This window comes from Mobula hypostoma, chromosome 3 (assembly GCF_963921235.1).
Source record: "Mobula hypostoma chromosome 3, sMobHyp1.1, whole genome shotgun sequence".
Taxonomy (NCBI): domain Eukaryota; kingdom Metazoa; phylum Chordata; class Chondrichthyes; order Myliobatiformes; family Myliobatidae; genus Mobula; species Mobula hypostoma.
In genome coordinates this window covers 43,120,757-43,145,957 of record NC_086099.1, presented here as the reverse complement: position 1 = coordinate 43,145,957, position 25,201 = coordinate 43,120,757, and the positions used below count along the sequence as shown (strand labels likewise).

The following is a 25,201-nucleotide window of genomic DNA, read 5'->3' as shown; positions in this document are numbered from 1 at the left end:
TTATGCTTCATTCTTGACATGAAGATCCTCAGATCAAAACCATTGACAGTCAACAATTTTAGTGTGATTGGCAGAATGGTTATAAAGGTTAAGGTCTTGGAAGAATCCTAGATGAAATGGAAACATTCGTGTGCATGTTTAAATAGGAGGTAAGACCTTCCTCCTAATTTTCCAACTTAACTGAGAAATCACCTATCTAATGGAAGCTTAAAAGTAAAGGAAAACTATAGTATTCTTTGCTCTTCTGGAAAAGTCAGACCTGCGCTAAAATTAACACCATACTCAAATTAAATTTGTACTGCCCCGTGGAGTACCTAGGAAACCTTCCAATTGTAATCCAGTGCTTATAAAAAATATTTACATTGCAATCCAATGAGAAAAAAAATGTAGTTTGTAAACCAATAATATTTTGATTGCAATCCTACAAAATACCAATTGCAGTCCTACAAAATACCAATTGTAGTCCTACAAATTAAATTGCCATTGTACAAAATTCTAATTGCAATCTGAAAATAAAATTCCGATTGCAATCCCAAAATAATATTCTATTCACATTCCTAATGATCCAACTGTAATTCTAAAATAATATTCCAACTGCAATCCTAAAAAGATAATTCTGATCGCAATCCTATGATATTTTGATTGCAATCCAATAATATTTTGACGTAATTCAGCAGTATTTCAATCCCAGTCAAGCAAACACAGAAAGTACATAGAAATTAAGTGGTACATGTGATTAAATTGAGACAATAGCCAAAGTCGAGAGCTGAACCTTCAGTTATGTGTGAACAGACGACTGAGGATTTGAAATCTCATATTTCAATTTGATGAGATTAATGAAATATACCATCAATGTTGAGTCTATATAAAGGCACGTGATAAGATGCGGAGAACGCCCGAGAGAAAGGAAAAACCTGGATTGTTTAGAGCAATCTCATTGCATTTAAAGAAACAAACACATGGTCAGTTTGGTCAAATACGTGAGTTAGTGGAAGAAGTGAAGAGGTTAACTGAACAAGTGGAAAAGGAAAGGGAAAACTACAAAAACAGAGAGGGGTAAAAATTCTAAAGAGCAAATCTCTACATTATAACCATATAACAATTACAGCATGGAAACAGGCCATCTCGGCCCTTCTAGTCCGTGCCGAACTCTTACCCTATCCTAGTCCCACCGACCTGCACACAGCCCATAACCCTCCATTCCTTTCCTGTCCATATATCTATCCAATTTAACTTAAAACGACAACATCGAACCTGCCTCAACCACTTCTGCTGGAAGCTCGTTCCACACAGCTACCACTCTCTGAGTAAAGAAGTTCCCCCTCATGTTACCCCTAAACTTTTGTCCTCTAATTCTCAACCCATGACCTCTTGTTTGAATCTCCCCCACTCTCAATGGAAAAAGTCTAACCACGTCAACTCTATCAATCCCCCTCATAATTTTAAACACCTCTATCAAGTCCCCGCTCAACCTGCTACGCTCTGAAGAATAAAGATGTAACTTGTTCAACCTTTATTAACTGAATGAATGAAAGAACAACATCATAAGTGTAATTGGATCAAAATGTACTGCATGGGACTTCAGAATAAACTGTAGCATTATCAGAAAACCCAACAGGGATCTCAAGTGGGCAATCCTGCCAGGGACTCTTCTCCTTGGGGAACATTCCCTACATTGGACTGTCTTCCAAGACAGTGCCACCATTCAAACACTGAGGAATTACATGACATGGACTTTACCGTGACTTCTAGCCACTTAAGTGGGGATGACAGTGATGGAAAAACTAGCATTGTCAGCCATGTCACAGCTTGGTACAATAAAGACCAAGAAAGTGAAAACACACAGGACTGAAAGTGGATCCATGAAAGGAGGCAGATGGTTTTCCATCAACCACCTTAACTGGTAAAAATCGAAAAATGGTCCAAAGAAATGCCACATCCTAAAAAAAGAAAGTTTAAAGACCTGGGCTGCACATCAACAAATAAGAATATATACAATCTGTACCTGTATTCATGGCTCCGTCTGTCTAAGTAGACAATGGATGCGCCCATTCCAGGGTGCAAACCTGGGCGATAAATATGGAGATCCTGGGCTGCCCAGACATCAAGATCTCCCTCCGGCCTCGCAGATGTGGTCCAAAGGAATGCGAAGTATTACACTTGGCATCAGCTTGGCTGCAGGAGCTGCTGCGAGGTGATGTGATACATTATCCAACCGCCTTAGGGACTCCACTCCGGATTTGTGTAGGGTTTACTCCTTAGCCTTCTCTTCTCCCGAAGATACCCACAAGGCAGTGGGATCCGTAACCCTGGATAGGGGCCCATACCGGGTATGGTCAGCCGGAGCCAGCTGAGCCCAGGACTCATGTAAGGCAAGGTCGTCACGCCCTGTAGTAGTGACATATGGAGCCACTACCCACTACCTTTGTACCCATATAATGGTATCCAAATTTTAGCTACTATGTTAGCTTCTCAGCAAAACAGCCAGTTGACTCCATGTTCGCAACTGCATAGGAGATGATAAACAAAATATACAAGGTGGTTGGTATGCTATTAAGAGGTGATTGGAAGAATAAGTCCCAATATAAACTGATTGGAAGAAAGTCTTGATTGCAAGCAAATTATTTCAGTGGATATTCCTGAATATGAGGAATGCTACAAGACAATGCGGTTAAAATATTCAGGAATTCCAGGAATAAATGAAGGTAACATTGAGGATTCTATATGTGGTCCTTTGAAGTCAACTTTTAAGGATGGTTTGAAACCAGATATTTCCAAAACGGTGAAGTTGAGAAAACTAAATTGGGGTGAAGTTGGTGTTCCATATAGTGAGCTAGTAAGCCGACAAACAAGTGGAAGGAGATATCGAAATCGGAATGTGATCATCACAGTTAAGTCAGTGAGTCAGCCACCGACCATGAGTCAACAGTTGGTTGCTTGCTGGTCAACAGCCACAGCTGGGCAGGTGAGTCAGCAGCCAATGCTCATTAATCTACAGAAAAAGTGGGACTGCCTTTCACCACAGAAATCTCGGTCTGAGCCACACCTCTGAGACCAATCCCCTAAAACAAAATGTCTTCGTTGTGGTAAAAAAAAATGACATTGGGCTATTCATTGTTGGTATAGGAATGAAGGTGGAAAACAGGAAGAAGCTGAACAAGTTCAATCCTCTGCCCCACAAAAGTTGGGAGATCTTGACCTGATCATATGGTTTCAACAAGCAATGTCGGGTGTGATGGACGTATTATTGCATTCAAAGATGTTTAAGCTCTTCACTGCAGCCTTTCCTTCTTGCCTTGGTGGAGCAAACATCAGACAACTTATATGTTAACTTATTAATTGGAAATGAATGTGCTGAATTCTTGTTAGACTATGACAACCATCACTGGGCCAGTAAGATGCAAATTATAACAAAGAAACGCCTGGTGAGCCCAGATCTGATTTTGTACACCAATGGCTCCTTAGCGCCTGAGGGAGGAATTTGAATGGCTGTATGGGCAGTTGTTTCTGAAACTGAAATGCTGGTATCAGGAAGCTTGGCTCCTGGTACCTCTGTGCAACAAGCAGAACTGAAAGGTCTGATTGAAGCTTGTAAGATGGCAGAAGGAATATCAGCTAATATTTGCACTGATTCTTGAGGTGTTTTTGGATTTGTTTATGACTTTGGAAACTTATGGAGCCAAAAGGTTCATACAGCTGTAAGAACCCCAATCAAGAATGGCCAACTAGTACAAGAACTTATGGATGCCATCAGAAGTCACTGTATTAAAATGTAAAAGCCGCTCCAAAATGACCACAATGGAAAGCCACAGAAATGCATTTGCAGGAGAAATTGTAAAAAGGGCAGCACACAAAGGAGTAAAAGAAATAAAAGAAGTACTGGGAAACGGACTACTGAAATTATGGAAACGAATTGAATATCGCAGACGAACGTACAAGAAATTCGAGAGATGCAAGCTCAATTCTCTAACAATGAAAAGTGGTTTTGGATGAAGAATGGTGGAGGTTAAGCAGTGAAGGAGTGTGGAATCCAAAGTTCAGGGCACAGATTCAACAAACAGTTGAAAGATGCACAATGCACTAGAAAACAAATCCTGGAGCAGCAGAAAAGCTTCCACAATTAAGTGTTCCTGCCCCACCTGGTCCATTTTTACACTACAAGTGGACTGCATTACTTTGCCAAAGTGACAGAGATACTCACAGATGCTGGTAATAGTGAACAAGATTTCAAGATGGGTGAAGAATATTCCAGCAAGGAAAGCCATTGCCACACACACAGCAAAAACTATCAACAAGGACTATACTCCTAGATGGGGTGTCACGTCACATTGATTCTGACCAAGGAATACATTTCACTGGGAGTGTTTGACAGGAATTATGTCAATTGGTGAATATTGAATGGTCTTTTCATGGACCACATCATCCAGAGTCATCAGGACAAGTCAAACAAATGAATGAAATCATCAAACAATGACCAGGTATCATGAGGAAGGCGTACCATGGCTACAGCTCCTCCTATGGTCTTGTGTAGCATCAGAACAACCTCAAACAAGAAAACTAGGTTAAGTCCATTTGAGGTAGTAACAGGACAACCCATGTCATTGCCAGAAGCTCTTGATCTCAGAGGGGCTGATATACACATTATGGCAGACAGTTTAATTAACAATTGAGTGAAATTAACCTAAGTTGTACAGTCAGCATCTCAACAGGTTTTTTGCCACTTGGAGTGATCCAACAGAAGGAGAACACACCCTGATTCCTTTAGGGAGGGTCTTGTTTTTTAAAAATTGCAAAGAGAATCACTTGATAGGAAGGTCCTTATCGAATGCTGTTAATTACCAACTTGGCAGTGAAAGTAGAAGATGAAAGTAAGGGGACACATGACAGCCACTGCAAGCAAAGCTGAAGTGGTACCAACTGAGAGAACAAGCACTGAGTTTGATATACCGACTCAGTGCCTACACTGCTGGGCTGCAGTGAACAAAGCACTAATCAGCCAGACTTTGAACAGAGTCAATAACTACTGGACATTATGAAGATTATTCTAATATTATTTTTTGTTTTTATATTTCTACAAAGTTTCCCTGCTCACAATGTGTCGGTTGAGATGTGTACTTGTGGGTATCACATGTATTTGCTGATCTGCTGATACCTCTAGCTGTTTTGTATGTCAACGTACACCACTCACTTCAAAATAGACGCCATGCATAAGATGGTTCTTCAAAATCGTGCGGCATTAAATCGTCTCTTAGTGCTTAAGGGGGGGATATGTACAGTTGTAGGCAAGGAGTGCTGTACTTCTATACTGTACTTGACGAGCTGGAAGACATAACCGATATGGCTGAGCATATTCGTAAAGGAACAGCTAAAATAAATCAATCTGATGGTTGGGATTTCGTTGACCGGATTCAGTTAAGTCTAGAAAGCTGAGGTTACTCAATATTGCATGCTGTAGCGGTGTGCTACACAGCGCTAGAATAACCACACGGAGTCGGTGAGTTGGAGTTGCGATAAAAAAATGTATTCAAACTTCGCGGCCTGCTTTAAAGCCTTCCCGTTCCCGCCCTCCTTGGGGCGGGATTGCTGTGGGGAATGCATATTCCCAGACCCTTTCCGCGCGCAGGATTTTCCCTCTGCTGGTGAAGATGGCCTGGCGCCCTTTTTGGGGCCGGCCCTCTGCATGCGCGCGCTGTTTCGTGAGCCGGTTTGTGGGTGCTAGAAAATGGGTCGCCACATAACCCCCCCCCCCCAGAATCAGCAATACCTCCCCCAATGTCCACAGTCTGGATCGGCCTCTGTTTGGGGGGTCTGCCCCTGCGCCACAGTGCCTGAGTCTGGACCGACTGCGCCAAGTCCACATGGGCCGGTTTGAGTCGGTCCACCGTGAAAACCTCCTCTCTCCCCCCAATGTCCTGCACGAACGTGGACCCATTGTTCCTGATCACCTTAAACAGCCCCTCGTAGGGCCGCTGTAGCGGTGCCCGGTGTCCGCCCCGTCTTACAGAAAGAAACTTACAGGTCTGCAGGTCTTTGGGTACGCAGGTAGGGCTCTGTCCGTGCTGTGAAGTGAGTATGGGGGCCAGGTTACCGAGCCTCTCACGTAGTCTGTCCAGGACTGTTGTGGGTTCTTCCTCTTGCCCCCTTGGGGCTGGTATGAACTCTCCTGGGACGACCAGGGGTGCGCCGTACACCAACTCGGCCGACGAGGTGTGCAGATCCTCTTTGGGCGCCATGCGGATTCCGAGCAGGACCCAGGGAAGCTCGTCCACCCAGTTAGGCCCCTCCAGGCGGGGCATGAGAGCCAATTTCAGGTGACGGTGGAAGCGCTCCACTAGTCCGTTTGACTGTGGGTGGTAGGCAGTTGTGTGGTGTAACTGCGATCCTAAAAGGTTGGCCATAGCCGACCACAGGCTGGAGGTGAACTGGGCGCCCCTGTTGGAGGTAATGTGGGCCGGTACCCCGAAGCGGGCTACCCAGGTTGCAATCAGTGCTCGGGCGCAGGATTCGGAGGTGGTGTCGGTGAGCGGGACTGCCTCTGGCCATCTGGTGAACCGGTCTATCATAGTTAGGAGGTACCGCGCTCCTCGTGACACTGGCAGGGGCCCCACGATATCCACATGGATGTGGTCGAACCTCCGGTGGGTGGGTTCGAACGGCTGCGTCGGAGCCTTGGTGTACCGCTGCACCTTGGCCGTTTGGCACTGCATACACGTTTTGGCCCATTCACTGACCCGTTTACGCAGTCCATGCCACACGAACCTGTTGGCGACCAGCCAGACAGTTGTCCTGATGGAGGGGTGCGCTAAGTTGTGAATGGAATCAAAAACTCGCCGCCCCCAGGCTGCTGGGACGACGGGGCGGGGTTGGCTGGTAGCTACGTCACATAGTAGGGTCCTCTCACCTGGGCCTACGGGGAGGTCTTGGAGCTGCAAACTGGAGGCTGCAGTCCTGTAACTGGGGATCTCGGCATCTGCCTGCTGTGCCTCTGCCAGTGCTGCATAGTCCACCCCCGGGACAGGGCCTGTATGGTAGGTCTGGATAGTGCGTCCGCCACGACATTGTTCTTTCCTGATACATGCCGGATGTCCGTCGTGTACTCGGAGATGTAGGACAGATGTCGCTGCTGGCGGGACGACCAGTGGTCGGACACCTTCATGAACGCAAAGGTAAGCGGTTTGTGGTCTGTGAACGCGGTGATGGGCCTACCTTCTAAGAAATATCTGAAATGCCAGATTGCCAGGTATAGTGCCAATAGCTCCCGGTCGAAAGCACTGTATTTGAGTTTGGGTGGTCGTAGGTGTTTGCTGAAGAATGCCAGGGGTTGCCAGCGACCCTCGATGAGTTGTTCCAGCACTCCACCGACTGCTGTGTTGGATGTGTCCACCGTGAGGGCAGTAGGAACGTCCGTTCTGGGGTGCACTAGCATCACGGCGTTTGCCAAGGCTTCCTTGGTTTTAATGAAAGCGGCTGCGGCCTCTTTGTCCCAGGTAATGTCCTTGCCCTTACCCGACATCAGGGTGAACAGGGGGCGCATGGTTCGGGCTGCTGAGGGGAGGAGACAGTGGTAGAAATTCACCATACCCACGAATTCCTGCAGGCCTTTGGTTATGTTGGGTCGGGGGAAGTGGCGGACCACGTCTACCTTGGTGGGCAGAGGTGTTGCCCCGTCTTTAGTAATCCTGTGGTCCAGGAAGTCGATGATGTCGAGTCCGAACTGGCATTTGGCTGGGTTGATTGTAAGGCCGAATTCGCTCAGGCGGGAGTAGAGCTGGCGGAGGTGGGACAGATGCTCCTGCCGACTACTGCTTGCTATGAGGATGTCGTCCAAATAGATGAATGCAAAGTCCAGGTCACGTCCCACTGCGTCCATTAGCCACTGGAAAGTCTGTGCGGCATTCTTTAGACCAAACGGCATTCGGAGGAATTCGAAAAGGCCGAACGGGGTGATGAGTGCTGTTTTGGGGATGTCGTCCAGATGTACCAGGATTTGATGGTATCCCCGGACGAGGTCTACCTTGGAAAAGATCCTTGTGCCGTGTAGGTTTGCTGCGAAGTCTTGAATGTGCTGCACAGGGTAGCGGTCTGGCGTTGTAGCCTCGTTCAGTCTGCGGTAGTCGCCGCATGGTCTCCAGCCCCCCCGTTGCCTTGGGTGCCATGTGCAGGGGGGAGGCCCATGGGCTGTCGGACCGTCGTATGATCCCCAATTCCTCCATCTTCTTGAACTCCTCCTTCGCCAATCGGAGCTTGTCCAGGGGAAGCCTTCGAGCACGGGCGTGGAGGGGTGGTCCCTGGGTCGGGATGTGGTGCTGTACTCTGTGTCTGGGCATGGCTGCCGTGAACTGCGGTGTCAGTACTGATGGGAAATCCGCCAGGACCCTGGTGAATTCATCGTTAGACAGCGTGATGGAGTCCAGATGTGGGGCTGGCAACTTTGCTTCACCCAGGGAGAATGTTTGAAAAGTCTTGGCGTGGACTAGTCGCTTCCCTTGCAGGTCAACCAGCAGGCTGTGGGCTCGCAGAAAATCCGCCCCCAGGAGTGGTTGGGCCACAGCAGCCAGTGTGAAGTCCCACGTGAACCGGCTGGAGATGAACTGTAGCCGCACCGTGCGGGTGCCGTAGGTTCGTATTGTGCTGCCATTTGCGGCCCTCAGGGTGGGTCCAGGTTCTCTGTTGCAGGTGTCGTAACTCGTTGGAGGTAAAACGCTGATCTCCGCTCCGGTGTCGACCAAAAAGCGGCGTTCCGACTGCTTGTCCCAGACGTACAGGAGGCTATCCTGATGGCCAGCCGCCATAGTGAGCGGCGGCGGCTGGGCCTTGGCGTTTCCCGGGAATTTGCAGGGTGGTCTACAGCGGCGGGCCCCTGTGCCCCACCGCTGGTGGTAGAAGCACCATTGTTCGTTGGGCTCTGCTGCCGGGCCTGGTCTGGTCTGTCGTTGGGCATGTGGCTTGGTGATCTGTGTGATGGATGCCCCTCTCTCCCTCTTGGCATTCCACAACACATCTGCTCGGGCTGCCACCTCCCGGGGATCGCTGAAATCTGTGTCGGACAGCAGCAGGCATATGTCCTCAGGCAGTTGCTCTAGGAACGCCTGCTCAAGCATGAGGCAGGGTTTGTGTCCTTCAGCCAGGGCCAGCATTTCGTTCATTAATGCCGATGGCGGCCTGTCTCCCAAACCGTCCAGGTGTATTAAGTGGCGTGCTCGTTCGCGCCGTCAGAGTCCAAAAGTCCTTATGAGCAGGGCTTTGAATGCTGTGTATTTGCCGTTCGCCGGGGCGACTGTATAAACTCCTCAACTTGTGCAGCTGTCTCCTGGTTGAGGGAGCTCAGCACGTAGTAGTAGCGAGTGGACTCCGAGGTTATCTGCCGAATGTGGAATTATACTTCTGCCTGTTCCAACCACAGACGAGATCTCAGCAGCCAAAAGCTTGGCAGTTGTAATGAAACTGCGTGAACAGATGCGGTGTCGGTCATCTCTGGCCCAAATATCGTTTGGGCTGTTGGGGTCACCAAATGTAGCGGTGTGCTACACACAGCGCTAGAATAACCACACGGAGTCGGTGAGTTGGAGTTGCGATAAAAAAATTCATTCAAACTTCGCGGCCTGCTTTAAAGCCTTCCCGTTCCCGCCCTCCCTGGGCGGGACTGCTGTGGGGAATGCATATTCCCAGACCCTTTCCGCGCGCGGGATTTTCCCTCTACTGGTGAAGATGGCCTGGCGCCCTTTTTGGGGCCGGCCCTGTGCCTGCGCGTGCTGTTTCGTGAGCCGGTCCGTGGGTGCTAGAAAATGGGTCGCCACAATGCCATGAAATTTGTCCTAAATGCCAACATAATTTACACCTTTTTTATTTGTATAAGGGCAATCATTAACATGTTCAAACACATGTAAGTGAGCCTACTTACAAAGTCAATCTACCTTAACAATGACGTAATCCCTCAATATTTCTATAAATTACGTAAATATTTGATAACTTTATACTTAATATAGTACCACAACTTTTTCTACCTCAGAATTTTCAGATGTAATGATTCTAAATGTATAATTTGGAATTAAAGGGAGGATTGTTGGATTAGACTACATATTTGTTATTTTTCTTGTAGTTTCACTTCCTTACGCTTGTTTGTATCTTTATATAATTACCTACATACCTTTAATTGTTCAGTGCATTTTTAGTGGTTACAGTTGTGGGTATTGCATTACTCGGATTGGTGTGATCTTATTCAAGCAATGGACTTGGAATGTAAGGTCTGTTATCAGCAATTTGCCACAAGAGGACCGGACCACGTTGGCTTGATCTCTTTTGCTCTTCTGTCTCTTTTGTCTCTCGTCTTTGTTCCTTTCCTCACCATTAGGGTCTTAATGTTTTCTGCTATCTTGCCTTTTCTCCTTTCTTCTAACACTGAATAAACAATCATAAGCAACAAGTTTTATGACTCATTCTTGACTTCCGAAGAACTCCAAGTGATCATAGTGATCCAACAGAAGTTTGCGGGTACTAGGTGGGACGGTTTGAGCTGAGAGTGTGGCAGCTGGGGAGAGACTGACTCACAAGTAGAAAGGAGAGCAGGCATGTTCAGTGCAATGTGTTGGCAGAGTCAGGAGGGGAGGCATGGGAGGGCCGATAGGCTTCACTGCATTTATACGAGAAGACTCACAGTTAAGGCAGAGGAGCTGAGAGCATGTATCTACACATGGGATTCTGATATTGTTGCAATTACAGACACATGGGCAGGACTGACTGCTCAACGTCTGAAGTAGTGATGTTTAAGGTGCGAAAGAGGAAGGGATGTTGTACAGCTGATCAGGGAGGGCAGTGTGTTAGCACTTAGAGGGTATGTTTGAAGGATCATCTAATGAGGCAATATGGATAGAAATTAAGAATAAAAATGGAGCGGTCACCTGACTGGGATTAGACTACAGGCCTCCCAATAACCAGTGGGAATTAGAAGAATGCATATGTAAGTATGTAGGTGTGTCGACAAAAATCGACACAAGTGTAATTACTTCTAATGTACGTTTTATTCCTCCACAGACAAATGGCGATGTTGTACATATATCAGAAAAAACCTTGTACACATAACGTACACAGCAAACTTAACCCTTAACTGTCCAGGTAAACTCTGCCTCATGAAATTAAGGAGTGGAACACAGAGGAACGTAAGTGCAATAGTGCCAGAGTAGTGGAGGATTTTAATTTAGAACATAGAACAGTGCTGCACAGGAATAGGCCGTTCAGCCTATAATGTTTCCTTCAAACATGATTCCATTGTAAAACAGTATCATCTGCCTGCACAAAGTACACATTCTTCTAATCCTTGCCTTTCCATCTAACCGACTAAATGCTTCATAAATGGTGCTTTTGTATCTTTTCCACCACTTCCCCTGGTGGCATGTTTCAAGTACCCACCATTCTCTGTGTAAAGAAACTTGCTCCATAAGTCTCCATTAAACCTTCTCTCTCTCTCACCATAAACTAATGCTCTATTATACTTGACAAAGCCATCCTGGGAAAAACTATTCTAACTATCTACCTTGTCTATGTCTCTTATAGTTTCATACACTTCTATCAGGTTGCCCAGCCTCCTATGTTCCAGTGAAAACAATCAAAGTTCATCTAAACTTTCCTTTTTTATAATAACCTCCAATACAAGCAGCATCCTGACGATCCTCTTCTGCATTCGCTCCAAAGCCTCCACATCTTTCCTGTAATGTTTCCATACTCCTGTATCCACAGAATACTCCAAAGTTTGCCTAACCCAGGTTTTATATTCTTCTCAACTTTTAGACTCAAGGCAAGCACATCATTCACATTCTTTGCCACCCGATCAATTTGCATTCCCACTTTCAAGGAACTGTGGACTTGTACAACAAGATTTTTCTGTACATCAATGCTACTATACATCCTGTTATTTACTTTCCTCTTGCATTTGACCTCCCAAAATGACCACTTCACAATTCTCCAGATTAAACTTCATCTGCCATTTCTTGACCCAAGGTTCCAATTGATCTATAATCTGCCATATACTTCAACAAAAACTTCTGTAATGTTGACTGGTATTACCCTAGTTGAAGTGACTTTGAGTTCTTAACTACGTTCAAGAGAATCTTCTACAGCAGCATTTAGAGTGCCCTACTAGGGATGGGGCTGTACTTGACATCATAGGGAATGAGGATGGACAAGTGATCAGAGTCTGTCAAGAAACCTTTTGGGAACAGTAATAATAGGATGCTAAGCTTCAGAGTCATCACAGAAAAAGATAATGCTGATACTTGAGTTAGGGTCCTAAAGGTGGATTTTGATCATGTGACATGGGATCTGCAGAGTACGAGAGGTAAACAAGGGCAACCGTTGAGGGAGGGAAACAAGATCAGATTTGTGAAAAGCATTTAAACGATGGTCAAAGTTCAGAGTCAGCATGCTAAGAAGAAAGTTAGCAGAGATCTGGGGATGTAAGGATTTCACATAGAGGGTGGTGAATATTTTGAACAAGCTGCAGCAGACATGGTAGAGGCAGATACGGTTACAACAGTTAAAAGCATTTGGGCAGCTACTTACATAGGGAATATATGGACAGATTTGGACATAATATGGGCCAATAATATTAGCATAGTCCAGCATCATGGTCAGCACTGATAAGATGGGCTGAAAGGGACATTTTCCGTGGTCTACATTTCCATAATTCCATTTCTGCACTTCTATAATCCCATTTTGTTCAGCCGATGTAATAATTAAGAAAAAAGATTATATTCTCCTCCTTGACTGCTGAGCCTTTCCAGAATGTGACTCAGTCTATATTTCCTATGAACCCTTTTGCTTGCACAACTTAGAAGCAAAAATTTCTCAGAAGAATACAACTTTTGTCACTGAAATTGCATAAATCAACACAAATGTTTCGAAAGTCAGCTGTAATTATGTACCAAATACAATGTTAATTTATTTTTCCCATTTAAATTGAACTTTAGTTGAACTTTACCAATAACAGGAATCTTAGCCACTAAGTAAAAAGTAGTCAACCAACTTAAAGACAAAAGTTTGCTAACTATGCTCAGACCATGACAATGGGCTGAAAACTGCAAACCTTAAGTGTTCACATGGTGGGGGAGGGCAGCAGAGAAACTAAACAGCTGCAAATGATCTGCTTGTTTAATTGAAAACAGCTCATGGGAAGGGCATGCCTGGAATCTATGGACACAACCCAATTACAGCATCAAATTTAAGAAATCAAGCCAATGAGTTCAAGTTTCGAAGTGATTACTGGGCCGGCCATCTTCTATTTGTATACTCAATCAGTAGTGAGCATATTTTCAATACATAAAAGACATTCTTAAATTGCTTTAAGGAGTTTTATAAACATTTTCTATATGATGAATCTAAAATAAAAATCAAGTCCATCATCACTGTAGGCTATTGGGCAAGGAAATGAATAATTTTTGTAAAAATAAAAGACTTTTGCTACATCAGCTCTTTCATACCATGGTGTTGGACATCTTTTTTCCAGCACCAGAACTTACACCCAGACTTTCTCCTATCTCTGGTCTAGTGTTGGCATGGACCTAAGCCATTGACAGGATTGTCCTGTTGCCCACACTGCTGGCTGTCCTTTGCTGCACCACAAAACTTAATAATGGAGTTCAATTGGGAAGCGTGAACCTTTGCAAACTCTCCAAATCTAAGGATAGAATTTCAATTTTTTTGAGCCTTTCCTAACTTAAATAGAGCATTTTAATTAAAATTAAAAAATGGCTGCTGGGCAAGTGGTAAGTAAGATTGTTATATTCAATTCATTATCAGTTAACTTAAATTGCACCTGAAATTATAGCAGAATGTTTAGTGTGTCTCAAGGTCTGGCCCTGTTTGACATTGCTGTGATTCATATTACAAGCAACAGACTACACCAGGCAACTGGTGAACTTAGTGATTTTTTTTAAATGCACGTTAAAAATCTAACAGAAAATGCTTGAAATACTCAATAGGCCAGGTTACATCTGTGGGAAGAGAAACAGAGTTAACTTCTCATATTGAAGAATTGTTGTCAGAACAGGGAAGGGGACAAGTTAAGCTCGTCATGCTACAGGGAGGGTGGGGATGAGTGGAAGTCTCTGACAAGGTAAAAATGGGGTGACCGATGAGAAGATGTGTGAACAAGGTGATCTGGTCAGTGAGTGAAAAGGAGCAGTTTGAGATCAAGAACTTAGATAAACGAACAAAGACAAATCTCCTACTTTCATAGGAGGTGCAAAATGCAGACAGAGACAAATTGCTCAGCAACTTGGGCTGGGCATGTCCTCCACGAAGTGGGGAGGGAAGCAACAAACAAGCTGAGGCAATAGCACAGATGGATGACCAATACAAACGGGGAAATCAAGTCATAGTAGATTGCAATACAGAACCTAAAAGGCAAACTAAAGATAACATACAGTTCCCCAAGTTGCGTTGGGCTTCATTATAACAGAGCAATAGCCTACGGAGTTATCTGCCAGACTGAGACACCTGCCAAGGTCATTTGATTCCAAACAGTTGGTTTATTGATTATTCAGGAATGTCTCTCTGGTGCTTCCCACTCCCTTCCTCTCCCTTCCCCTTGTCCCTATCATGATTCTCCTCTCCCTGCCCCCTTCCCATTCTCATTCCACAATAGAGACACTGACATGCCATGAAATTTATTTGGTTTTTTTTTGAGGCAGCTGCACTGTGCAAAAGTCTTAAGCATCCTAGCTAAATCTATCTATATAGAGAGCTAAGTTTGTAGACATGAGAAAGAAATCAGGTTCCATTTACATAGAAGTGTAGTGGAAGATAGATAGATAGATAGATAGATATCATTTATTGACCCCGAGGGAAATTGGGTTTCATTACAGCCGCACCAACCAAGAATAGAGCATAAATATAGCAGTACAAAAACCACAAACAATCAAACAACAAGATGAAAACTATGCCAGATGGAGAATAAGTCCAGGACCAATCTATTGGCTCAGGGTGTCTGATCCTCCACGGGAGGAGCTGCAAGTTCGATGGCCACAGACAGGGACGACCTCCCGTGCCGCCCAGTGTTGTATCTCGGTGGAACATGGCCGAAGTCCAACAGTAAAAAGTTCAATATCCGGTCTACAAACACATTCCTCGATCGTAATATGACCCGGATTGCACCATCTGTTGTTAACCAGAACAGTAAGCACCCAACTCCTTAATGCTTACCGCTCTCAGTGCATTGAAAGATCAATACAGGATGTAGAAAAACAATCCAGCTATCCACAGAATCACTATTATCACTAGATTAGTTGTTTGAAAGGAAATTATCTATGGTTAAGATTTGGAACTACTTAAGACAATATTAGATTTACCAGGATACTGCCTTGATCAGAGGATATGTCTTATGAAGGTAGGTTGAGCTAGTTTATCTCTTTGGAGTGAAGGAGATGAGAGGAGACTTGATAGAGGTGCTCCAGATAGAGCGGATAGCCAGAGTGGAAATGGCTCGTAAAAGGGGGCGTAATTTTAAGGTGATTGGAGGGAAGTATAGGGGGATGTCAGAGGTAGGTTCTTCACATGGAGAGTGTTGAGTGCGTGGAAAATCTTGGTAGGAGTGGAGGTAGAGGAAGATACTTCAGGAGCATTTAAGAAACTCATAGATAGGCACATGGATGATTAAAAAAATGGAGGGCAATGTGGGAGGAAAGGGTTAGACTGATTTTAGAGTAGGTTAAAAGGTCAGCACAACATTGTGGGCTGAAGGACCTGTACTGTGCTATAATATTCTATGTTCTATGTTCCAACATTATGCCCTGACCAACACAAAGAACCCAGAAGAATGTTCTGGTGTGAATTGTTAAATTTACATTGAGCTTCACCAGAACAATGCAGAAAACAAAGGGATAAATAAGTCAGAGCAGGTATAGATGGACAATTGAACTAGTGAATGTCAGGGAGTTCAGAATTGGGTTTGGCTAACTAGTGTAAACAATAAAATAAATGATTGTGGTACAGTTTCTTTCAAAGTTCAAAGTTCAAAATAAATTTAGTATCGAAGTACATACTGCATATGTCACCAAAATCAACCCTAAGCTTCATTTTCTTGTGGGCAGGGGAAGGGGAGATGTACTAGTTAAAGGGATTGCAGTGAAGGCAACAGAAATAGATGACAATGGTCTAGCGAATACATTCGCTGGGGAAGGAGGGCTCAGGGTCATGTATAGAAAATAGGGTGAAAATCAGGAGCCTCATCTGCTATGGCTGAAAGATCTCTTTGGCTGAGAAAACAGGTGTTTCAGAAATAGTGACGTTATTTGAGAATGTACAATGGGAAATGGAGAAGGGGGTGGGGTGGAATATTTAAAAAGTGTGATAAAACAAAACATGGTGGAAAGTAACTGGTCTGGCAGCATTTGTGTAGGCAGCTACAGTGAACATCTCAGGTTGGCCTTTTATAGTTTGGTAATCAGTCAGATTCCATTGGCGAGTAGTCTAGAGGGGAAGAGTTGGACACTATTCAGAAAAGGTAAGGAATGGCTAGAAATCTGAATCAAAATTAATGAATTTTTTCCATTGGCTTATATCTATTTATTCATCCTAATTTCTCTTTCAAGCAAATAGCCAACTTAAACATAGCAACACACATCAAAGTTGCTGGTGAACGCAGCAGGCCAGGCAGCATCTCTAGGAAGAGGTACAGTCGACATAGCAAGTTACCTTCCAGTGAAGATGTACTTCTCTAATCCCCTGAGAATCATGATTTTTGATTTGCCTCCATAGTTCTGGTGCTGCCAATGGTTCTGGAAGTACAGGAGGGAAAAAAAATAAATAAATTAGGACCTACAATGGGTTATTTGAACTCAATCAATCACTTTTTCTATATTTCACAGAAAGACAAAACTATTTCAATTCAGACCTTCAGCACTAGGTAGTTACTAAGAAATTATACCTTTCTTAATCTCCTATCTTTCTCTTTAATATTTTTTAAATTTATTCTGCATTTCCACAAGACTGTTGAGTTAAAAAGTTAATCTTTCAGATCAGGAAGGGTACAGAGGGGTAAAGAAATTATGAAGAGATTTGGAAAGTAGAGAACAAATTACTTTTGTTACAATTCAACTTTTTGCTCACAATATCAAGATCAAACGTTGGAAAAGAAAGTAAGCATGCTTACAGAGTTTCATTTGTCAGTGGTTGATTGTTGACTCCACTGACAAGACCATTCCTGTGCTTCGTATTAAAATGTTATGACATTGTTATCCCCAGTTAATAAATGAGCCTATCGAGGTTTTGTTACATACTAGCTTCAGAAGTTAATCCAGTTCCTTTGTTACTCCATCCACTCCATATGGTCTGTTCTTTACCAATGCATCGCACAGCAACAGTATAATTAGTGAAGGGGTTGAGGTTCTGAATTACAAATGAATTATTAACAATTTCTTCTTTTTCTGTTACCTAAGAAAATATAATTGTTATAAAATTAAATTTTACAATACATTGTTCAAATGTGATATTCATATGAACAAAATGTCAAATACTTATAAATTTCTAAAAGTAACCATGCACCTAATCTTTAATTATCTATTTGGATAATATAGTTAAATAAAGAATCAGGAATGGTTTGATAAGCAGGTACAGAGGTGAAGGAGCTGATTAACATAAACGTAAGGTGTTCCTGGATTGGAAGCCAAAGCCATTCTTAAGAAAAAGGTAAAAGCAAAGATCCAGAAGAAAACATGTCACCTAAAGAATAGAGGTTGGATGGAGAGAGTGCAGGACATTCAGCAACCTACCGACAGCCATTGTATGTACAGGTTTCTCAGCAGTGTAAGAGCCATGCATGGATCAAACACCTTTGGTCCCGAAAAGGATCTAATGTTTTCCCGGCGTATATGGCGAATAAACTCTTCTCGGGCTTCCAGCCGGGTACAGGTATTGATTATAACCAACATTTCAATGGCAAACTCTGCCGTCTTCTTCAGGGATGATACCTGGGCATATCTAGTCTGGTGGTACCAGCAGACTAGACATGCCCAGGTATCATCCCTGAAAAAGATGGCAGAGCTTGACATCAAAATGCCGGTTATAGTCAAAACCTGTACCCGACTGGAAGCCCAAGCAGAGGTTATTTGACCTATGGTCTCGTTCCACGGAGTTCCAGAAATGGTTAACAACAGCTGCTGGAAGCAACACCTTGACGTCTTCCTCAACCATGACTCTGTCCTTGACACAAACACACTTAAATCAGTCCTAGAGCTGTCTTTTCAGGCCAGCCATGTAAATACTCCTGACTGACAAGTTAACAAGGCCATGCAAACAAGGTCTAAACAAACACTAAGAACTTACTGTGATCCTGAGCCTCCTGGTGCCTGTCACTTTAGTTCACCATCCCACTCCCACTCTGCCATATCCGTCTGTGGCCTCCTGCACTGTTACAATAAAGTCCAAAACAAATCTGAGGAACAGCACCTCATCTTAGTTTGAATAACTTGCAGCCTTTTAGACTTAATGCTGAACTCTAAACTTCTGGTAACTTGATTCCTGTCTGTATCAGTTGTCCATCTGTAACATTCACTCAGCTTGCTGTTTGTTTTTCCTTCTTTCCCAATGTTTCCTCTAGAAGCAGGGGACACGACCAGCCTGACCTAGGAGGGATATCTGCCAGCTCTGCATTTCATAATGCCTACGTTATTTGTATATGGACTTTTCTCAATGTTCTCACCATCTAACTGCTTCAATTCACTTACCGACCAGGTCACTTAGATCATTGCTTATCACCATGGTCACCCAAACCTCAGTTCTTGAACCACAGAGAAAGGAGAGATTAGCTTTATTTGTCATGTGTACATTGAAACATCAAAGCATGACATATGTTCTGAGGGCAGTCCACAAGCCTCACCACACTTCCAGTGCCGAAATAGCATGCCCATGATTTATTAACCCCACCCGTCCGTCTTTTTGGAATGTGGGAGAAAACTAGAGCACGTGGAGAAAACCCACATGGTCATGGGGAGAGCCTGCAAACTCCTTACAGACAGTGGCAGGAATTGAACCCTGATCGGTGGAGTTGTAAAGAGTTGCATTAACCACTATGCTACCATGTCATCTTTTTGCAGACAGCTTAGATATTCGGAGGCTGAGCTGCAAGATATTGGCAATGTTTCCATTGAAGCATTGAAGATATGCCTTGCACTCAATATCTGCAAGCACAGGCCTTCTACCTACCTTCACTCAATACACCACACAGCCATCCAGCAATGAAGGTTTACAAGAAAAGCCTGGAAAATGTAGACTACTTCTATATCCTAGGAGACACTCTTGATGAAGGCAAACTTCAACTATGGAATTCACCACTGCCTACAATGCAACTGGCCTATTGATACCTGGGAACTTGTAGTCTATGACTACTTAAAGTAGGAAGATGGATCCAGAATGGCATTGAGGACCTGAAGTCCAAAAGGAATACAGCAGAAACTATAAGCCACAGAACACAAAAAGAGGCCATTTGGCCCAAACAGTGCATGTCAACCAAGATGCCTATCCAAGCTAGTTCCTTTTCCCATGTTTGGTCCATATGCATCTAGACCTTTTTTTAAAATTCATGTTCCTATCCAAATGCCTTTTAACATACCTGCCTGAATCACTTGCTTGAGGTAATAAAGACAATGGCTGCCCATTAGACGAGGCAGCCTGTTTCAGAATTTATGTGCACCTTGCATGGAATAACTACTACTATGAAAAAAACTTTGCAGTCAAACTTCGCTATTTAAGTTCAAGTTCATTTTCATTCAACTGTGCACATGTATAGAGCTAAACAAAACAACCAAAATGCAAAGCAGAGTACATACACCCAGTGGCCACTTAATTGGGTACACCAGTTCATTCGTGGAAATAGCTAAACAGCCAATCATGTGGCAGCAACTCAATGAATAAAAGTATGCAGACATGGTCTAGAGCAGGGGTTGTCAACCTCTTTTATGCCCTGGACCAATACCATTTAGCAAGGGAGTCAGTGGACCCCAGGTTAGGAACCCTTGGTCTAGAGGTTCATTTGTTGTTCAGACCAAACATCAGAATGGGGAAGAAATGTAATCTAAATGACTTTGACTGTGGAACGGTTGTTGGTGTCAGACAGGGTGGTTTGATTATCACTAATTTAAAAATATTCTCTAGAAGTACAAGTTGACATAAAGTGCATATGTGATATATAGTTAAATATGCAACAGTGCAATATACTACTGGCGCTGTCATAAATAATGAGTACTAGGTGGTAGCAGGGTGTTCAGACGTCTCACAGCCTGGAGGAAGAGGCTGTTACCCGCCTGACAGACCTTGTTTTTATACTGCGGTACCATAGCCTAACGACAGGAGGTCAAAGAGATTATGGGATGGACGGAAGGGGTCCTTGACACTGCTGCAGGCTCTGCAAATGCCATGCCTCTGGTCAATTTCCTGGATGGGGATCATGTTGTGAGTGGTGAATCTGTGGAATTCTCTGCTACAGGAAACAGTTGAGGCCAGTTCATTGGCTATATTTAAGAGGGAGTTAGATATGGCCCTTGTGGCTAAGGGGATCAGGGGATATGGAGGGAAGGCTGGTGCAGGGTTCTGAGTTGGATGATCAGCCATGATCATAATAAATGGCAGTGCAGGCTCGAAGGGCCAAATGGCCTACTCCTGCACCTATTTTCTATGTTTTCTATGTTTCTATGTAATTAGGATGTCTGAAAACAATTTAGGAAGCAATGTAGCTAATTTTCAAGCTTTCACAAACAACAATGTAATGATGACCAGGTATTCTGCTTCACCAATTTTAACTGTGAAATAAATATTCGACCCTATGTTAAACTCTTTCTGTGGTTATCAAGATGCACTATAATGTGGTACAATATATTGTCCCGAATTTATTAGTGGTTAGATGGTAATTTTCTATCAGAGAAACAGAATGTTCAATTAATGTAGATAATGTACGTTGGGTGCTTCGAAGCTGTGATGTTATGAAGAAGCAAAATTGGAACTTGTGCTACTATTCAAGGTTAAGAGATCATTTTAGGAAGACCAGTTCTATCAGATCTATGCTCTATAATCTTGAATGGAGGGAACAGTTTTTTAAAAAATAGTCTTAATGTGAATAAATATACTACTGACAGCTGTTGCTGTTAAGACAGGGACCTCCATTCATTAGAAATACCAATGACTTGATGTTATTACCCAGAATATATGGGGGTCTTCCACAACAGAAGCCCAGAAAATGCTTTGTACTTCAAAAGAAGAGCTTACAGTTGATTAAACTGACCATGTACCTGAATCCAGTCGTTTGAGCCAGCCAGTTGGTATTGGATGTTATAAAGTAAGTGGACAAATGGCATCACCTCCGTGGGTTTTTGCCAGGTTACAAGTAGTGATATACCTTGGCCTCGCACAGACTGGACAATTACATTCTGAGGTGGACCGGTTCTGGCTGCATTGAACAAAGTAACAGTTGATCAATTTTATTTGCACTTACACAAATTGCAAAACAATAAACTAAGAGTTTACTCTGCATTCCTCTGTGTTAAATTAGTCAAATTCAAATGTTTGTTTTTGCTGGGAAGCAATGGCTATCTTAGCACAGCTCAACAAAGGGATAATTTAACTAAATCAACCATCCTTAACTAAATGAACAGTACAGCGACATTGAAACATAATTGCTGTAGTAGTATTCATCCTATGAACAATGATTGACTCAATAAATAGTATAATATGTGTTTATTTAAAGTCAGGATGCAGATTCCATGGTAAGGCTAGGATCCATATTTAGTGGCTCTTGTGAAACTAGGGAATAGGATCCATTTGATGAAAGCACTCACACAGTGCTGTTAGAGTTCAAGTCTGTCACCCACTAATAATAAAAGGATGCAAGCAACACACATCAAAGTTGCTGGTGAACGCAGCAGGCCAGGCAGCATCTATAGGAAGAGGCGCAGTCGACGTTTCAGGCCGAGACCCTTCGTCAGGACTAACTGAAGGAAGAGTGAGTAAGGGATTTGAAAGCTGGAGGGGGAGGGGGAGATGCAAAATGATAGGAGAAGACAGGAGGGGGAGGGATAGAGCCGAGAGCTGGACAGGTGATAGGCAAAAGGGGATACGAGAGGATCATGGGACAGGAGGTCCGGGAAGAAAGACAAGGGGGGGGTGACCCAGAGGATGGGCAAGAGGTATATTCAGAGGGACAGAGGGAGAAAAAGGAGAGTGAGAGAAAGAATGTGTGCATAAAAAAGAGTAACAGATGGGGTACGAGGGGGAGGTGGGGCCTAGCGGAAGTTAGAGAAGTCAATGTTCATGCCATCAGGTTGGAGGCTACCCATACGGAATATAAGGTGTTGTTCCTCCAACCTGAGTGTGGCTTCATCTTTACAGTAGAGGAGGCCGTGGATAGACATGTCAGAATGGGAATGGGATGTGGAATTAAAATGTGTGGCCACTGGGAGATCCTGCTTTCTCTGGCGGACAGAGCGTAGATGTTCAGCAAAGCGGTCTCCCTGCAATGAGACTTTGAATGATGTGTTTGCATACAACTGCTGTCCTTGCTTTTAGAAGTTGTAGCTGTCGCAACCTTCAGTGTTTAAGTTGTTTGAGACATTTTGCATTCAGAGTGCAACTTTAACATCATAAAACATCCCTAAAAAAGTTTGACAGGAGCTGCATGGTATTATATAACATGTGTCTGATGTTCTGACCAAGGACAAGGAGATGGATATGTTTAGGGAGAGTTCCGTCAGTTTAGGGCTTGGCAGTTGAAGGCACAATCTCCAGCAGTGGCTACATTTGAAGGAATACGGTGATCATGAAGCACTTTGGGTGAGAAAAGGTTACAAATGTTGAAGGGGTAATATGAAAGAGTATTTCAAAAGGATGAGAACTTTAAAATTGACCTGAGTGTGTTTTTTTAATGAGGTGACGAGGGTGAATGATGAAGGTAAAGCTATGGATGTTGTTTACATGCATTTTAGTAAGACATTTGACAAAGTCCCTCATCCAGAAAATTACAATCCATGGTGAACTGGCTGTACAGATTCAGAACTGTCTTGCCCATAGAAGACAGAGGGTTGTGGTCGAAGGGATTTGTTCCAGCTGGAGGTCTGTGACGAGTTCCAGTCGCCCCATTATAGGAAGGACGTCAAGGCTTCGGAGAAGATGCAGAAGAGGGTCCATGATGATGCTTGGGTTAGAGGTCATCTACTATAACAAGAGGATGGACAAACTTGAGTTGTTTCTATGGAGTGGCAGAAGCTGAGGGAAGATCTGATGGAGGTTTATAAGATAACAAGAGGCAGAGGTAGAATAGACCCACAGTATCTTTTTTTCTGGTTGAAATCCAGAGGACGTGCCCTTAAGGTGAGAGGGGGTAAATTCAAAGGAGACGTGAGGGGCAAATTCTTAATACAGGGTGCCTGGAATATACTGCCCAGAGAGGGGGTAGAGGCAGATACATTATGGACTTTCTAGAGGCAGATACATTATGGACTTTCAAGAGACACTTAGATAGCTACATGAATGTGAGGAAAATGGAAGGATATGAACGTTCTTTAGGCAGAGTGGATTAGTTAGGTTGATTACTAATTTAATCAGAACGGCATAATATTGTGGACTGAGGACGCTGTTCCTGTGCTGTACTGTTCTATGATCTAAGTTCTATGAATGCTGTAGTAATATTCATCCTATTGATGTTCATTGACTGAGTGGTATATATAATGAATGTGTATTTATTTGCTATCAGGACATGGATGTCAGGTAAGGCTGGGGACCATACTTCATGGCACTGCTGAAATAGGAGATTGCAATCCATACGTTGAAAGCACTCACAGAGAGCTGTCAGAGAGAGGGCCTCAAGTCTTTCACCCAGCAATGATGAACGAATGCATATTTAATAAAATGCTGGGCATAACAGCAACAATCATGCAGATTATGAAAACTCACTGCTGGCATCTTCTCCTGAATCAATACTTCAAATATTTATTCTGTATTCTACATAGTTAAAATCATACGTGCAGTGACCAAGAATATTAAGAAAACGTGGATACTTATCACAATGAATTTCTAGTCTCTTCCAAAGATGTACGGTTCATCCAAAGAAAAATTAGGATTTTCATAAAGACATTACTGACAATTCATGACCAAAGACTGAGATTTCTCATCTTGAAATATACTTCAAAGGCTTTTTATTGAACTCCTACTTTCTCAAGTTTTGCCATTGGCTTCATACTCCATTGTACTCTGCTGGGGTTAGACCAACATTGCTTTTTGACATGTGAGATTGATGTTAACTACAGGTTCAATATTTTATTAAACTTTCCTTTGCTGCAATGAGGTGCTCACTCGAATGTGTTTCCTGCATCAACATATGTGGATAATGGCAAAGAGCTGTGATCACTATGAGCACGGTATAAAGTTGCCATGAGTACTTACACTACTTTGCAGAATTACCCTGACATCTTTTGGTCCTGTACTCTCAATTTGATTCATACAGAACTAAACTTATCTAAAACCAGTTGCTCAATGTGAGTCTATGCTGTTGTGCATTGAAGATTCTGCATCCTATCTTGGCACTCTGTGAACTCAAAACTAAACACATTTCACATCTCTATCTACCAAGAGTTGTGGGATTTAGGTTGATCTTTCTTAAACATTGACCCAGATTGTTTGAGGAATTGTTGGCAGTCTTCCATAAAATGCTAACAATTCCACACATACCTGCTAAGATTTCACTGCAATCCTGCTGGTCTGCATCTTTAGGATTACCATAATAACATGGATCTCCTGTCATTGCAGTCAATTCATCATGTCTTTTATTCCATATTTTCCCTCACCCTGAATCCCCGTGGAGATCAATGGGAGCACATATCTGGGACAATTCTGAAACACTTATGAAGAACCTCCACAATTGGCCAAGCACAGAAAGTTTCTCTGTTCATTTGAGTTCGGAGAGTAACTGCAAAGGACTAGGTATAAGATACGGTAAAATCTTTTTAAAATTTATGGAATTTATCCAAATATTCCTGAGTAATTTTATGTCTTCTAAGTGGTTTTGTTTAGTTTGATTAATCTTAAATCTCTCCAAATCTTTTATCTTCTCAGTTACAAAGTAGGTGTACGATAAAAAAATTTCTTGTTCTCAACTGTTCATTACTTTTTTCTCCTTATTATGTGCCAAAAAGTTTATACTTAGCCGTGGCAGTTACCGTACTATATA

General features: G+C 43.3%; 1 protein-coding gene across 2 annotated transcripts in view; it reads right to left on the bottom strand.

Annotated features, from left to right (window-relative positions):
- Positions 1–25,201, bottom strand: part of LOC134343963 (interleukin-6 receptor subunit beta-like) — a 104,360-nt gene that overhangs the window by 31,251 nt on the left and 47,908 nt on the right. For both annotated transcript variants that reach the window (XM_063042941.1, XM_063042942.1), the window contains exons 7-9: positions 21,273–21,430; positions 17,271–17,424; positions 16,687–16,769 (exon numbers count right to left, since the gene is read on the bottom strand). In XM_063042941.1, the coding sequence (XP_062899011.1) occupies positions 16,687–16,769; positions 17,271–17,424; positions 21,273–21,430 (395 nt within the window). The remainder of the gene's footprint in view (positions 1–16,686; positions 16,770–17,270; positions 17,425–21,272; positions 21,431–25,201) is intronic.